At 36.7% G+C, this 17,193-nt stretch overlaps 1 protein-coding gene across 30 annotated transcripts in view; it reads right to left on the reverse strand.

Moving 5' to 3' along the window:
* EVI5 (ecotropic viral integration site 5) overlaps positions 1 to 17,193 on the reverse strand; it is a 250,020-nt gene that overhangs the window by 91,447 nt on the left and 141,380 nt on the right. For 21 of the 30 annotated variants that reach the window (XR_015160507.1, XR_015160508.1, XM_086391182.1 and 18 more), the window contains one exon: positions 5,050 to 5,184. Coding sequence is in view for 28 of the 30 variants with exons in the window: in XM_086391182.1 (XP_086247308.1) it covers positions 5,050 to 5,184 (135 nt within the window). In the remaining 2 variants the exon portion in view is untranslated. The remainder of the gene's footprint in view (positions 1 to 5,049; positions 5,185 to 17,193) is intronic. The other 9 variants (XM_086391208.1, XM_086391203.1, XM_086391197.1 and 6 more) reach the window with 1 other exon arrangement.

A 17,193-nucleotide genomic window follows, 5' to 3' on the forward strand; every position in this document is an offset into this window, starting at 1 on the left:
TAGTAACGCTGCTATGGACATTTATGTAAAAGTTTTTGTGTAGATATATGTTTTTAACTCTCCTGAGTATATATGAAAGAGCAGAAATGCTAGATCATATGGTAATTCTACATTTAATTTTTAAGAAACTGGCAAACTTTTCAAAAGCAGTTGCATGTTTTACATTCCCACCAGGAAGGAACTGTCTTTAATTTTAAGGACACTGAGAATCTAATTCTGTTTTAATAAAACACTAATCAGAATTATGGAGCAACAAGATTAAAAATGTTTTTCAACATGGCAATAAACATACTAACCTCTGATCAGGACTTCAAACAAAGCATGAACATCATTTATATTTTAAGGATTTATGGAAGAGAGCAGTTCAAATTTTGTTTTATTTTTTCAACACACCACTTTGGAAAAGGAGTATAAAATATTTGTACATTAGTCACTACTGTGACTAATCAATACTCAAGAAATTAGTTCTAAGGTAATCTAAGTATTTCCTTCAAGGGTACAAGATGGGTCCTGAAAGACCCATCTTCGGATATAGGGTTGCCGTATTAAACTGCTCTCAGGAATGACCAAAGAATTCTAAATTAGGCTCTAATAAAAGTTCCTTGAGTAAACTAAGTTCCAAGTCTACAAAATTTTCTATCTCTGAAATATTTCATTAACATGTTAGCCCACAGAGATGGCTGAATAAAGTTATTCTTGCCAACTACACATTTTTTGTGATGGATTTTAAATATTTTCTCAACTGAAATCCAGAAATTTACTGTATATGTATTTTAAGAATAACTATCTTGCATGAAGAAATTAACCATCAGAGATCAGATCAGTTGCTCAGTTGTGTCTGACTCTTTGCGACCCCATGAATTGCAGCACGCCAGGCCTCCCTGTCCATCACCAACTCCCGGAGTTCACTCAGACTCATGTCCATCGAGTCAGTGATGCCATCCAGCCATCTCATCCTCTGTCATCCCCTTCTGTTCTTGCCCCCAATCCCTCCCAGCATCAGAGTCTTTTCCAATGAGTCAACTCTTCACATGAGGTGGCCAAAGTACTGGAGTTTCAGCTTTAGCATCGTTCCTTCCAAAGAAATTCCAGGGCTGATCTCCTTCAGAATGGACTGGTTGGATCTCCTTGCAGTCCAAGGGACTCTCAAGAGTCTTCTCCAACACCACAGTTCAAAAGCATCAGTTCTTCGGTGCTCAGCCTTCTTCACAGTCCAACTCTCACATCCATACATGACCACAGGAAAAACCATAGCCTTGACTAGACGAACCTTTGTTGGCAAAGTAATGTCTCCGCCTTTGAATATGCTATCTAGGTTGGTCATAACTTTCCTTCCAAGGAGTAAGCGTCTTTTAATTTCATGGCTGCAGTCACTATCTGTAGTGATTTTTGAGCCCAGAAAAATAAAGTCTGACACTGTTTCCCCATCTATTTCCCATGAAGTGATGGGACCGGATGCCATGATCTTCGTTTTCTGAATGTTGAGCTTTAAGCCAACTTTTTCACTCTCCACTTTCACTTTCATCAAGAGGCTTTTGAGTTCCTCTTCACTTACTGCCATAAGGGTGGTGTCATCTGCATAGCTGAGGTTATTGATATTTCTCCCGGCAATCTTGATTCCAGCTTGTGTTTCTTCCAGTCCAGCGTTTCTCATGAGGTACTCCGCATGTAAGTTAAATAAACAGGGTGACAATATACAGCCTTGACGAACTCCTTTTCCTATTTGGAACCAGTCTGTTGTTCCATGTCCAGTTCTAACTGTTGCTTCCTGACCTGCATACAGGTTTCTCAAGAGGCAGGTCAGGTGGTCTGGTATTCCCATCTCTTTCAGAATTTTCCACAGTTTATTGTGATCCACACAGTCAAAGGCTTTGGCATAGTCAATAAAGCAGAAATAGATGTTTTTCTGGAACTCTCTTGCTTTTTCCATGATCCAGCGGATGTTGGCAATTTGATCTCTGGTTCCTCTACCTTTTCTAAAACCAGCGTGAACATCACGAAGTTCACGGTTCACATATTGCTGAAGCCTGGCTTGGAGAATTTTGAGCATTACTTTACTAGCAAGTGAGATGAGTGCAATTGTGCGGTAGTTTGAGCATGCCAAAGAATGCTCAATGCTTCTTTGGCATTGCCTTTCTTTGGGATTAGAATGAAAACTGACCTTTTCCAGTCCTGTGGCCACTGCTGAGTTTTCCAAATTTGCTGGCATATTGAGTGCAGCACTTTCATAGCATCATCTTTTAGGATTTGAAATAGCTCTACTGGAATTCCATCACCTCCACTAGCTTCGTTCATAGTGATGCTTCCTAAGGTCCACTTGACTTCACATTCCAGGATGTCTGGCTCTAGGTCAGTGATCACACCATCGTGATTATCTGGGTCGTGAAGATCTTTTTTGTACAGTTCTTCTGTGTATTCTTGCCATCTCTTCTTAATATCTTCTGCTTCTGTTAGGTCCATACCATTTCTGTCTTTTATCGAGCCCATCTTTGCATGAAATGTTCCTTTGGTATCTCTGATTTTCTTGAAGAGATCCCTAGTCTTTCCCATTCTGTTGTTTTCCTCTATTTCTTTGCATTGATTGCTGAAGAAGGCTTTCTTATCTCTTCTTGCTATTCTTTGGAACTCTGCATTCAGATGTTTATATCTTTCCTTTTCTCCTTTGCTTTTCACCTCTCTTCTTTTCACAGCTATTTGTAAGGCCTCCCCAGATTAACCATAGGATGCATGAATACCAACAAAGCTACTTTAAAAATCTATTTTTAAATTGGACCCAAGAACATTTCCTTCTTCCAAATATTCAAAAGAGAAAGATCCAGACTCTTAACTAAATCATGGAGCCCAGAATACTCCCCATTAGGCATTTTAAATTTTTTTTGGCTTTTTTCTCAACAAATAGGAGAAAAAGTTTTCCAAAGATAATATAAAAATAGCAAGTAGATTTCTAGCACAATTATTCCACTATTAACTGTAGTTATACCCTGTTCTATTTCATTAAGAAACAGTTAAGAATTTGAGGCTCTTTCATGTCCATTGTTTATGAGATTCTCAATCAACGGCTAGATACTACCTAAGGGTAAAAGAAACAAATGCAACACAGAACCCAAATCATCTATGATTTTATAGATGAGAAAACAGAGATTCAGAATTTGTGATTTGGAACACAGACTCTCAAGTCTGAAGTTATGAGAAACCTAAAAGTGTTTCTATTTCCACTACTCATCTGTACTTTAATAACCTTCAAAAGAGGTAAGTTAACTTCTGTAAGTACATCTCCAGCTAAAATCTTCCTATATAAACTGTGATGGTTTTCTGTAGCTTAGAAAGCTGTAACAGTTATACTCAGATGAAAATTAACCTGAAATGCTTACGTATTTATTTAACTAGTCTATTTCTATACTGTTGCAGATAAAACTATTATAATATTTGAAAACAATGGTTAATTTCTTTCTTTAAACAAATTTACTTTTACAAGAAAAACAAGACAGAAAGCTGTGGTACATATACACAATGGAGTATTATTCAGCCATTAAAAAGAATACATTTGAATCAGTTCTAATGAGGTGGATAAAACTGGAGCCTATTATACAGAGTGAAGTAAGCCAGAAAGAAAAACACCAATACAGTATACTAACGCATATATATGGAATTTAGACAGATGGTAATGATAACCCCGTATATGAGACAGCAAAAGAGATACTGATGTATAGAACAGTCTTTTGGACTCTGTGGGAGAGCGAGAGGGTGGGATAATTTGGGAGAATGGCATTGAAACATGTATAATATCATGTATGAAACGAGTTGCCAGTCCAGGTTCAATGCACGATACTGGATGCTTGGGGCTGGTGCACTGGGACGACCCAGAGGGATGGTATGGGGAGGGAGGAGGGAGGAGGGTTCAGGATGGGGAACACATGTATATCTGTGGCGGATTCATGTTGATATATGGAAAACCAATACAATATTGTAATTTTATTTTATTTTTAAACTTTACATAATTGTATTAGTTTTGCCAAATATCAAAATGAATCCATCACAGGTAAAGTTAAAAAATAAAATAAAAACTAAAAAAAAAATGAATATTTGTGTATTTTGTGCTGAGGATGCAAATTTCATAGTGGATTTTTTAAAATTTACCTTGAATTGGGAGAAAAGCAAGTGATATATTTATATACTGTTGGGATAAAAATGGTAATATTCATTTTTAAAAGAACTATGAATGTGGTTATGATTTTAGGTCTTTTTACTCATGTTTAGCACAGGTTTTAAATTCAAAAATACACTGTGGTCTACACTAACCCAAAAGTATTCCATACATTAGTTTAACAAATATATGGCAAATTTTTCATAGCTAAATCTAATTCTTCTAGAAGGAAATTGCTGCCTTCTGTTTAATTACATTAACTGAAATGTGCTTAAGAGGAATGTTTTCAGCATATTTTATATACTAAAAAAAAAAGGGTTAGTATTCGGTCAATGGCCAAGATGTAATATTACTACGTTGTAGACTTTTATAGTTCATATCCCAATTGCCCCAGGATTTTAAGGAAATGGCAACCCACTCCAGTATTCTTGCCTAGAGAATCCTGTGGACAGAGGAGCCTGGGGGCTGCCATCTATGGGGTCACACAGAGTCGGACATGACTGAAGCGACTTAGCAGCAGCAGCAGCAGTCTGAGAGATACTGTGTCAGCTATAGTTGGGTGACTCTAAAGGCTGTTAAGTACTACTTATCTTGACAACAGTTAATCTCTATTCCTTAAGTTTCTTTTCTCCAATAATTAAATATCATTCATATCAAAATTATCCTGGTTGTTTCCCTCTAAAAGGACTTTAATCTCTATTTTTACCCAAAATATGGGGCTTTGACCAGTATGGTAACAACAAAAATTAAATAGGAATCATGTATTTTTTCCTTTCCTCTCTTATAACCATGTAAGATTTTTAATGTGCAAAAAACCATGCCAAATTTCACCACTCAATAAGCACTTAAATATCTATCATATGTCCCCTCCAGTTTGGGAATGACAGCCTTCATGTTGTTCTTACCTTTTCTATATCCAGAACTTTATCCTGCATTTCCTTCAGTGCACACTGAGACTCAGCTTCACTCAGTCGGGCTTGGACCAATTCCTTCTCCAGCTGTAGCACAAAATCTTCATTGTAGTTGGAACTGCATTTATGCTACAAGTTATAGACATACACTGAAATTTTTCAGAAGTTTGAACATGTATATATATTAAAAATAAGTGCAATTACACAATACAGCTATTGAGGGTAACCAGATTGTAAAAGTTCCATCCACCTAGTATTTCCAGCTTATCTCCTTTCCAGAAAATAAAAAATTCCAGGTTTGATATCTATAATGATGATCACATTATCAGGTGTTTATAATTGAATCCAATTCGTAGAAGATAAATATCTTCTTTTATCTATCCGTCCATCCAGATGCTAAGAATCTGTTCCAGCTTTATAGACCTGAACTGAACAACACCATAACCACCAGTCATATATGGTTACTGAGCACTTGAAATGTGGCTAGTCAAATTAAGAAAGGTTGTAAGTATAAAATACAAACTGGATTTTGAAGGCTTAATGTGAAATAAAAAGACAAAATATCTCATTAATTTTAATACTGATTGTATGTTGATATAACATTTCAAATGTACTGAGTTAAAATACTGATTTAATCAAATAAAATTTATTATTTATTAATTTCATTGTTAGTTATTCCTTTTATTATGGCACTTTAAAAGGCATATGTGGCTCACATTATATTGATATTAGACAGCACTGATATAGACTACAGACATTTACTGAAAATTCTATTTTAACTTAATAGGAATAAAAATAAGGCATCTATAATAACGTAAACCATCCTAAATCCCAAAAGAACAAAAATGTATTTGCTGTTAAAAATGTACTGATCTCTTTAAATATATTCATGAAAAAGATTGTTAGAAGCAATGATGCTGCATAAAGAAATTAACCATGAAAGGATGAAACTCTTCCATCTCCTTTCCTACTTTACACCAATGTAGCTATTTAAGAAATCCCCTTTCAAACTAGTTTGTACACAAAGATGTTCAAAAAAGGAAAAAGACATCTAATTTACCACTATAAAAGACTTCCTAAAATAAACTATCGCTTCACATTTAATTCACGTAGTAATTACTACATGATTAAAAAACAGTGACAACTCAAAATTCCAAAATAAGAGTCACAGAGAAAATCTTCTAGTGAACTAACATAAGTAAAGAATGGGTCTTTTTACTCTAATATATTAGGAACAAAACAAATAGCAAATTAAAACTATTTAAAAACTATTAAATACTTAATTAAAATATACAGTACTCCCTTGCCCATTACTCAAAAAGTTATGTTTTAAAAATGCACAGTTCACCTACTGGGCAAATGAGAACTTTTAAACTCAGTTTTATTTCTCCCAGTAACTTTCGGATGCTATTAAAACAGTATTTCAATATAAGAAATAGATCTGCAATAGGTATACCACCTTAGCAAATACTTACCTTACCAAACAGAAAAATGACAGTTTTAGAATGGCTGCATCCAAAATGCAGGTGCCATGATTTTTGTTTAATTAGATCACAGTTATTTTATGAGTAATACTAGAATCTTTTGCCTTTAATCTAAAGCTCTGACAACAGTAATTCAGGCTTACTTGTTAAAACTTTATTAGGAGGGCCCAAGGAACACATCAAACCCAAATGGCCAATATGAGAATGGAACCACTGATCTGGTGTAAACCAACCCATCCAAACAAGTGTTTAAAAAAAAAAAAAAAAGACTAGCAATATTGGGAACAAATTTTTAGCAATAAAATTTACAAAACTTCTAATCATCCTCTGTTGTTCAATGGATTCTTTCTACAGTGTACATGTTATTTCTCTTCTCTCCAGCTGTTCCTCAATCCACTACAAACTAATTTTAGCCTTCATCCTTTGATGAAACTACTCTAATCACTAACAGTATTAATATCCAATAACAATATAAAAACTCAATGAAAAGCCCTTTTGTTCAGCTCTTAGTTTCACCAGATAGTCTATGGAATTTAAAACAACTGACCACTCATTAAAAATCTCTCCTCCCCCAGATTCCGAGGTGTTACTCTTTCATGGTTTTACCTCATATCTTCTCTGTCTGCTCTGTCAGTTCTACTACTTCATTATAGATATGTCTATGTGTTTATGTGTATATATATGTGTGTATCAATCAGTAGGCCTCAGGGTTTCTATATTCTGTGTTTTCTCTCAATCTTTCTGTTAATTTTCTTATTTTGTAGATTCCTCCTATGTGATTTCATCCATTGTCTAATACAGTCCATACAAAGACAGTATCAGATACAATGTATATCAGATTTTTACTCTATTTAATTCTATATAGACAATGGATGAGATCACCAAGGAAGGACCTGCAAAATAGTTAAAAAAAAAAAAAAAAAAAAAAGGTGGTGGCTGGGGTGGAGAGGGAGAGGAACATACAATAATGGAACTCCAGTGGTCATGTATGGATGTGAGAGTTGGACTGTGAAGAAGGCTGAGCGCCAAAGAATTGATGCTTTTGAACTGTGGGGTTGGAGAAGACTCTTGAGAGTCCCTTGGACTACAAGGAGATCCAACCAGTCCATTCTGAAGGAGATCAGCCCTGGGATTTCTTTGGAAGGAATGATGCTAAAGCTGAAACTCCAGTACTTTGGCCACCTCATGCGAAGAGTTGACTCATTGGAAAAGACTCTGATGCTGGGAGGGATTGGGGGCAGGAGGAGAAGGGGACGACAGAGGATGAGATGGCTGGATGGCATCACCGACTCAATGGACATGAGTCTGAGTGAACTCCGGGAGTTGGTGATGGACAGGGAGGCCTGGCGTGCTTGCGATTCATGGGGTCGCAAAGAGTCGGACACGACTGAGTGAATGACCAGAACTGAAGGACAATAAATATAGACAGAAATCGACAGATATACAGATATATAAAGAGTGATGACTCTCAAGTCCGTATTCTCACCCTGATCTTTCTAATAAACTAAAGATTCATATTAACAACTTCCTACTGGTTTTCTTCGTCTGTTTAGCCTCACACTCACCTCACATTCAACCTTTCAAAACTGGACTCCTTATCTTTTCCTCCTTATATGCTAAGGATCCCATCATCTAACAACCATCCAAGTAAAAACTTCCACTATGATTAAACTCAACCCATACCAAATCAATCACCACATCTTAGTTTTTCTTCCAGCTACCTCTTGAATTTGTCTGCTCCTTTCCACCTTCACAGTCATTGTTTTTATTTATGCTCTCACCTTTCTTTGAACTACTGCAATAGTCTTACATATATGACCATCTAACTATTAATTACAGTGTGTAGTGGGTATTATTTAATATAGGCATACCTTATTTTATTGCTCCTCACTTTATTGCACTTTGAAGATTGTTTTTTTTTTTAAACAAATTGAAGGTCTATGGCAACCCTACTTCAAACCAAGTTTATTGGTGCTGTTTTTTACAACAACAATTGCTCACTTCAAGTCACTGTGTCATATTTTGGTAGTTCTCACAATATTTCAAACTTTTTCATTATTATTATTTTTGGCTTGTGATCAGTGAGCTCTGCTGTTTCTATCACAGTTGTTTTCAGGTGCCATGAACCACACACCCATTTAAGATGGTGAACTTAACTGATAAATGTTGTGTGTATTCTGACAGCTCCACTGACCAGCCAGCCATTCCCCGCATTTCTCCCCTTTTCCTTGTGCCTCCTTATTCCCTGAGATACAATACTGTTGAAATCAGGCCATATGTAACCCACAATGGCCTCTAAGTGTTCAAGAGAAAGGAAGTACTGCATATCTCTCATTCTAAACTGAAAGCTAGGAATGATCAAGCTTAGTGAGGAAGGCCTGTCGCAAGCCAAGATAAGCCAAAAACTAGGGGTCTTGTCCCAAACAGCCAAGTTGGGACAAAGAAAAAGTTCTTGAAGGAAATTAAAAGTGCTACTCCACTGAACACGTAAGTGGTAAAAATGTGCAAAAGCCTTACTGCTGATAATGGAAATAGTTTTAGTGGCCTGGATAGAAGATCAAACCAGCCACAACATTCCTTGAAGCCCAAGTCTTATCCAGAACAAGGACCTAACTTTCTTCAATTCTATGAAGGCAGAAAGAGGTGAAGAAGCTGCAGAAGAAAAGTTTGAAGTTAAAAAGAGATTGATTTATGATATTTAAAGAAAGAAGCCATCTCCATAAAATAAATGTGCAACTTGAAGCAGCAAGTTCTAATGTAGAAACTGCAGCAACTTATCCAGAAGATTTTGGTAAGATCATTAATGAAGGTGACGACATTAAACAATAGATTTTTTATGTAGATGAAACAGCCTCCTATCGGAAGAAGGTACCACCTAAAGCTTTCATAGCTAGAAGAGAAGTCAATGCTTGGCTTCAAAGTTTCAAAGAACAGGCTGATTTTCTTGTTAGGGGCTAATGAAGCTAGAGGCTTGAAGTCAAAGCCAGTGCTCATTTACCATTCTGAAAATCTTAGGACCCTTCAGAATTAAGCTAAATCTGTCTATGCTCTCTAAAAATCAATGACATAGCCTTGATGATAGCACATTTGTTTATGACATGGCTTACCACTGTAAGCCCCACTGTTGAAACCTAATGCTCAGAAAGATTCCTTTCAAAATATTACTGTTCACTGACAGTGCACCTGGTCACCCAAAAACTCTGTTGGAAATGTAAAATGAGATTAATGTTGTTTTCATGCCTCCTAACACAATATCCATTCTGCAGCCCAAGGATCAAGGAATAATCCTGACTTTCAAGTCTTATTATTTAAGAAATACATTTTGTAAGGCTATAGCTGTCAAAAAAGAGCCATTCCTCAGATGGATCTGTGAAAAGTAAACTGAAAACCTTGTGGAAAAGATTAACCATTCTAGGTGCTATTAAGAAAATTCATGATTCATGGGGAAAAGTCAAAATATCAACATTAACTGAAGAAGCTGATTCTAACCTTCATGGATGACTTGGAGGTGTTCAAGACCAGTGGAAGAAGTAAGCACAGATGTAACAAAAAGAGCAAGAGAACTAGAGTTAGAAGTGGAGCCTAAAGATGTGACTGACTTGCTGCAAACTCATGGTAAAAGTTGCACAAGGAGTTCCTTTTCATGGATAAGCAAAGAAAATGCTTTCTTGAGATGGAATCTACTTCTGGTGACAATGCATGTGGATTACTGAAATGACAACAAAGGACTGAGAATATTACACATGCTCACTTAATAAAGCGCTGGCAGGGTTGGAGAGTATTGACCCCAACTGTGAAAGAAGTTCTACTGTGGGCAAAATGTTATCAAACAGCACTGCATGATACAGAGTAATTTTTCATGAAAGGAATCAAAATCGCTGTAACAAACTTCACTTTGCCTTTTTAAAAATATAAATTGTCAATCTTCAGTAACCACCACCCTGATAAGTCAGTAGCCATCAACATCGAGGCAAGACCTTTCACCAACAAAAAGCTTACTCACTGAAGGCTTAGATGATGGTTAGCATTTTTGGCAATAAATATCTTTTAATTAATGTGTGTACTTTGTTTTTCTTAGACATAGTGCTACTGCATACTTCATAGGCTACAATACAGTATAAACCTAACTTTTATATGCACTGGAAAACCAAATAATTTGTGTGACTCACTTTTTGTGATATTTGCTTTATTGCAGTGGCCTGGAATTGCACCCACAATCTGAGGTATACCTGTATTTTACGTTACAGCTTATACTAAATTGTAGTAGAAGCATTTTTACGATTTTGCCACCTGGCCCAGGCAGGTGTTTTCTTTTCCTTTTGTACTGAGATTAAAGAAGTTTTAATTCCATGTTTATTAGAACAAACATGTTAATGAAAATTATACAAGCAGTGATACACTTTAAGAGAGTATTCAAAATAAACCTAACTTCACTGAGCCAATTTCATCTCATTATCAATTTTTGTATATAGCAACTAGAACTATTCAATTACATTCATATGCATTATTGAGCAAAAAGCTTTTACTGGGATCAGTTCTTAGTACTGATATGGACTCACTGGAGATTCTGCATTTAGTGCTATGAGTTGGGGGTTTAGCATTTATTTGGTTGGAATATGGACCAAAGGGTGGCCCATGGTGAATGAACTGGAAATGCTGGACATGCCTTGGTTCAATGTAAAGAAAGGGAAAACTGGTGACAAAGAAATTGGGGAAGATGTATGGAGACATATCTTTCTGAATATGCTAAAACTGTGAAGATGCTGCTTCCCACGTGAATGCTTGCCAAAGGGTGACCTCAGCAGAGGATTTTTAAAAATCAGTTGAAAGATTCTGATTTAGGCTCTAAGGAAAGTGTGGTCCAAAATTTCTTGTGGCAAGAGCATTCTCATTCTTCCCTTCTGGGCTGGACAAATCACAAAAGCTGCAGTGTTGCCCTACTTAGATGAAAGGAATATAATAATATCTGCTTCTTCCACTATGCTCTCTGCTCTACGAGGTCAGTTTCAGCTCATCTCTGAAAACTGTAATACTATTTGCTATTAAGCACTAAAAAGTTCTGTTTTATTTTTTGTTTCTTGCTTTTTATTTTTGGAGTCAAATATTTTTCATTGCTTGATAGAGAAAGGGGAAAATGGTGCTCTCAAGTTAGAGAAATAAAAGATTTTAAGTCATTAAAAAAAAAAAAACTCAATTGAATGGGATAACCCATTCCGTGGATACCAGTCAGCCTCTATCCTCAGAAAGCCCAATAAGCTTATGAACAAAGTAGCTACAGTAGCTGGAAATGAGGTTATACATGGGCTCAGCAACACGGATTTCTACTCGCCAAGGTGATCTGGCTACTGCCACTGCTAAGTGTCCAATCTGCCAGCAACAGAGATCAACACTACACCCCTGATATGACACCTTCCCGGGGGTAATCAACCTACTACCTGGTAGCAGGTTAATCATACTGGACCAGTTCCAAAATGGAAGGGATGTTTTGCTCTTACTGGAATACACACTTACGCTGGATATGGACTTGCTTTCCCAGCATGCAATGCTTCTGTCAAAACTATCATCTGTGGAATTACAGAATGCCTCTCCACTGTGATGGTATTCTACACAGCGCTGCTTCTGATCAAGGAGTGCACATCATAGCAAAATAAGAACAGCAATGGCCCATGCTCGTGGAACTCATAAGTCTCATCAAATTCCCTAATATCAAGCAGCTGGACTGACAGAAGGGTGGAATGACCATTTGAAAACTCATTTCCAGTGCCAGCTAGGTGGCAATACCTTACAAGACTGGGACAAGGTTCTCCAGAAGAATGAATATGCTGTGAGTCATGTGCAATATACAGTGTCATTTTCCCCCATAATTCACAGATATAGGAATCAAGGGGTGTAAATAGGAGTGACACTATTACTGCTACAGACTCACCAACAAATGTTTGCTTTGCAACATTATGTTCTGCTGGTCTAGATTTCTTAGTTCCTGAGGGAGGAATGGTTCCATGAAGAGACAGTAAACTGGAAGTTAAGGCAAACCACTTTGAGTCCTCACACATCTGAATCATTGAGTAAAAAAAGAGAATTATGGTGTTGGTTTGGCTGACTGATCACTACCGAGTAGTCCACTACACTACAGTGGAGATTTGGAAGAATATATGTGAAACATAGGAGATCCTTTCAAGTGTCTCTAATATTTTCATGCCTTGCAATTAAGGTAAAAAAAATTACAATAATTCAATACAGGAAGGATTGCTTATGGCCCAGATCCTTCAGGATTCAAGGTTTGGGTCATCCCACCAAGCAAAGAACCATGACCAGCTGAAGTGCTTGTTGAAGGTAAAGGAATACAGAGTGGGTAGTGGAAGAAGGTAGTTACAAATACTACCACATGATGACTTACATATATAAGGACTGCAACTGCCATGAGTAATTCCTCCCAATTTTGCTATGAATGTTTTCTGTTTTCTTTGAATATGTGCGTTTTCTTTCCTCTCTTGTTCTCTTATGCAATATAAGATGCACTGACTTTATATTATAGCATTTAAGTATTGTTAATTTTACAGTATATCCTGTAATTAAATTACAAGATATCAAGAAGGGAAAACATTACTCAAGAATTTCACCACCTCTTCTGGGGAAGGCATTAGTACATATTTGGTTATGCTCAGGACATAACTGTACGAAGTTATGCAGAATTATGACCTTATTGTTTTCTTTACCTGGAGATTAAGTATAGATTAACAAGATGCACATGTGTGCCAAGTTGACAAAGGCTGGACTTGTGATGGTCAATTCTCATCAACTTGACTAGCACATGGGATGCCCAGATTAGACATTATTTCTGGGTGTTTCTATGAAGGTGTTTTCAGATGACTTAGTAGACTGCCCTCCCAACGTAAGTGGGGACCAGCCAATCTGTTCAGGGCCTTAATAGAACATGTAGCAGAAAAAGGGAGGATTTATTCTGTTCCTGCCTGCTGCTTGAGCTAGGACATTAGTCTTCTCCTACCCTTGGACTGGAATTACTTTCATTACTCTGCAGAACTCTAATACAGGGTAAATTTTATAAGATAACATTTATTGATTATAGAGGTTTTATTATTCTTGCTTGGTTTTGGTCCCTTTCAATTGGCTCAGAGCTTCTGCAATTGAATTCTCTTATTTGGTATTTATTTCTACATTTCCAATTTTGCTGTTCAAAATTCTGCAGATCTAAATTTGATCAGGAAAATGATATACTTCTGATATTAAAACTTCACCTGTCAGTTTTAGTCTTTTAAGTTTTGGTTATTAGCCATTTATGCCACTGACCAAACAAGCTGATAGAATAATGAAATAATGTTAATATTAATCTTAATAATAACTACCACTTATTGAGTACTCATTCTATGCTAAGCATTTTTCCAGAGGACCAACTCACTTAAATTTCAATAATCCTTTATTATATACAGGATAAAAAAATTTGTATTATATACAGAAGTAATTTGTAAAAGGACAAATATTGAGTGGCAGAATTGGGATAAAAATGCCACTGTTAAAAGACATTGCTGTGCACTGTAAAATACCTGTTTCAATTTTTAAAATTTTTCCATGGGGTGGGGGTGGGGGAGTGTCATTTATAAAACAAGGAGTTTTGTTTCTCTTGTTTTTATGAAGCCTTTTAACTTAACTACCTCCAGCGGAATAAGAGATATCAAGAAAGGCTATGGGTGCCATACAGTCTGAAAAAAAAACTGTAGCACATGTGGGCATTTCCAGCCGCTTATCAGGAGGATGTGCCATGATGACAGTGCTATGAAACAAGTGAACACTGAGGAACAAAAATTCCGAGTACCATGTCTACTTAGAAAACTTTTTAGCATGGATAGTCCACCTCACTTTATAGTTTTCCCAAACCAAATAGAAAAAAATAATTAAAAAACAATAAAAATTTAGAAACCAACAACACTGCATTGAAAGTTTTAAAACAAATCAACAAAAACTGGGCTTTTATATATGAGGTTGACTTGAGGTCAGGAAAAGAATGATAAATTTTTAAGTTTAATTAGGTCCCATTTGTTTATTTTTGCTTTTATTTCCAATATTCTGGGAGGTGGGTCATAGAGGATCCTGCTGTGATGTATGTCAGAGAGTGTTTTGCCTATGTTCTCCTCTAGGAGTTTTATAGTTTCTGGTCTTACATTTAGATCTTTAATCCATTTTGAGTTTATTTTTGTGTATGGTGTTAGAAAGTGTTCTAGTTTCATTCTTTTACAAGTGGTTGACCAGTTTTCCCAGCACCACTTGTTAAAGAGATTGTCTTTAATCCATTGTATATTCTTGCCTCCTTTGTCAAAGATAAGGTGTCATGGGGAGGGAGGATGGAGGAGGGTTCAGGATGGGGAACACATGTATACCTGTGGCGGATTCATTTTGATATATGGCAAAACCAATACAATATTGTAAAGTTAAAAAATAAAATTAAATTAAAAAAAAATAAAGAATGATAAACTTTTGAGAGAAGAAAGAAATCATCAAGGGGCTTCCCTGGTGGCTCACTGGTAAAGAATCTGCCTGCCAACGCAGGAGACATAGGTTCTACCCCTGATCCAGGAAGATCTCACATGCCACAGAGCAACTAAGCCCCTCCGCAACAAGAGAAGTTGCTGCAATGAGAAGCCCACACACTGCAACTAGAGAGTAGCCCCTACTCACCTCAACTAGAGAAAACACCATAAAGCAACGAAGACCCAGCACAGCCAAAATAAATAAATAAAATTACTTTAAAAAATCATCAAAGCCAAGAGAAGCTCAAAGTGAGGTTTAATAACAACTATCACATTGAGCCCAAGCCCTGATCATTTCCCATGCAGCTGTTTCATTTTAATATGTTCCTGTAACACTCACTACAAAACAGATTTTTAAAGTTTATGATGATAACAACAATGATGATAGCAGCTAACATCTACTGAGTGCTCATTATATGTCAGGCATATGCTAAGCACTTTGTATCCTCACTTAACCTAAGTAACCTAAAAAGACCCAGCAAGGTAAAAAGAAATTGGCAATTCTGTCACTTGGGAATATGGATTACAGAGCCCATATTCATAACTTGCAAGCCATATAAAGGATGAAATAATACTTTTTAGAGCTTAATATATTGTTTTAATATGTGAAAGTATTAGTCCCTCAGTAATGTCTGACTCTTTGCAACCCCATGGATTGTAGCCTGCGAGGCTCCTCTGTCCATGGCATTTTCCAGGCAAGAATACTGGAGTGAGTACCCATGTCCTTCTCCAGCATATCTTCCCGATCCAAGGATTGAACACTGGTCTCCTGTATTGCAGTGAGATTCTTTACTGTCTGAGCCACCAGGGAAGAATTTTAATATGTACTATATTAAGAATTAGAGCTTCCCAGGTGACTCAGTGGTAAAGAATCTGCCTGCCAATGCAGGAGATGCCAGAGAGTCAGGTTCAATTCCTGAGTAAAGAAGATCCCCAGGGGGGGGGGCATGTCAATCCACTGGAGTATTCTTATCTGGAGAATACCCACAGACAGAGGTGCCTGGCGGGTTACAGTCCATGGGGTTGCAAAGAGTTGGACACAACTGGGTGACTAAGCACAACACAGCACATGGTACATTCTACTGTTACGGCTAAAGCATCTGAGAAAACTATTATTACATAGGCAAATGGTCAAGAATATGATTCCATGCAAAGAAATATCAGAAGATAAAAAAAAATTTAAATAAAAAGTTGTATCTTGCTCTCCCACCCAGCATACGATCCCAAAAGATGTTTGTAATCCTCCCTACATGCTCCATGTAGTCTTTGTTTAAAAGAAATCCAAACAATATGGATGCCCTATTTAAGATTTGCCACACTAAACTTTTTTGAAAAAATGGTATATCATTTTTTAAATGATTTCCAACATCTGAAAACTTACATACATCCTTTAAGATGGAAGATCATCTCTGATTATTTTTATACTCAACTGCAAGATACTCTGATGAAAAAAAATGCTAAGAAAACAATTATTTCCATTGAAGTGAGCATTCATTTATTATTTAGGCTGAAAAGAAATGATTACATATGAATGTAAAAGGTTTAATCTTAGACTAAGGCCAAAATTATTTTGGAAGAAAACTTCTGTTCAGATTTCTAGGCATACTGACCAACAGTGTAAGAATTTACCAAGCTTAAAAAGTTAGCTTAAAGCTCAACATTCAGAAAACTAAGATCATGGCATCCAGTCCCATCACTTTATGGCAAATAGATGGAGAAACAGTGGAAACAGTGGCTGACTTTATTTTTCTGGGCTCGAAAATCACTGCAGATGGTGACTGCAGCCATGAAATTAAAAGATGCTTACTCCTTGGAAGGAAAGTTATGACCAACCTAGATAGCATATTAAAAAGCAGAGATGTTACTTTGTTAACAAAGGTCTGTCTAGTCAAGGCTATGGTTTTTCCAGTGGTCATGTATGGATGTGAGTGTTGGACTATAAAGAAAGCTGAGCACCGAAGAATCGATGCTTTTGAACTGTGTTGGAGAAGACTCGGAGATCCAAGCAGGCAATCCTGAGGGAGATCAGTCCTGGGTGTTCATTGGAAGGACTGATTTTAAAGCTGAAACTCCAATACTTTGGCCACCTGATGTGAAGATCTGACTCATTT

The sequence above is a fragment of the Bos grunniens genome, chromosome 3, assembly GCF_055505025.1.
Source record: "Bos grunniens cultivar Pamir isolate PY7600 chromosome 3, Bosgru_T2T1.0, whole genome shotgun sequence".
Taxonomy (NCBI): Eukaryota; Metazoa; Chordata; class Mammalia; order Artiodactyla; family Bovidae; genus Bos; species Bos grunniens.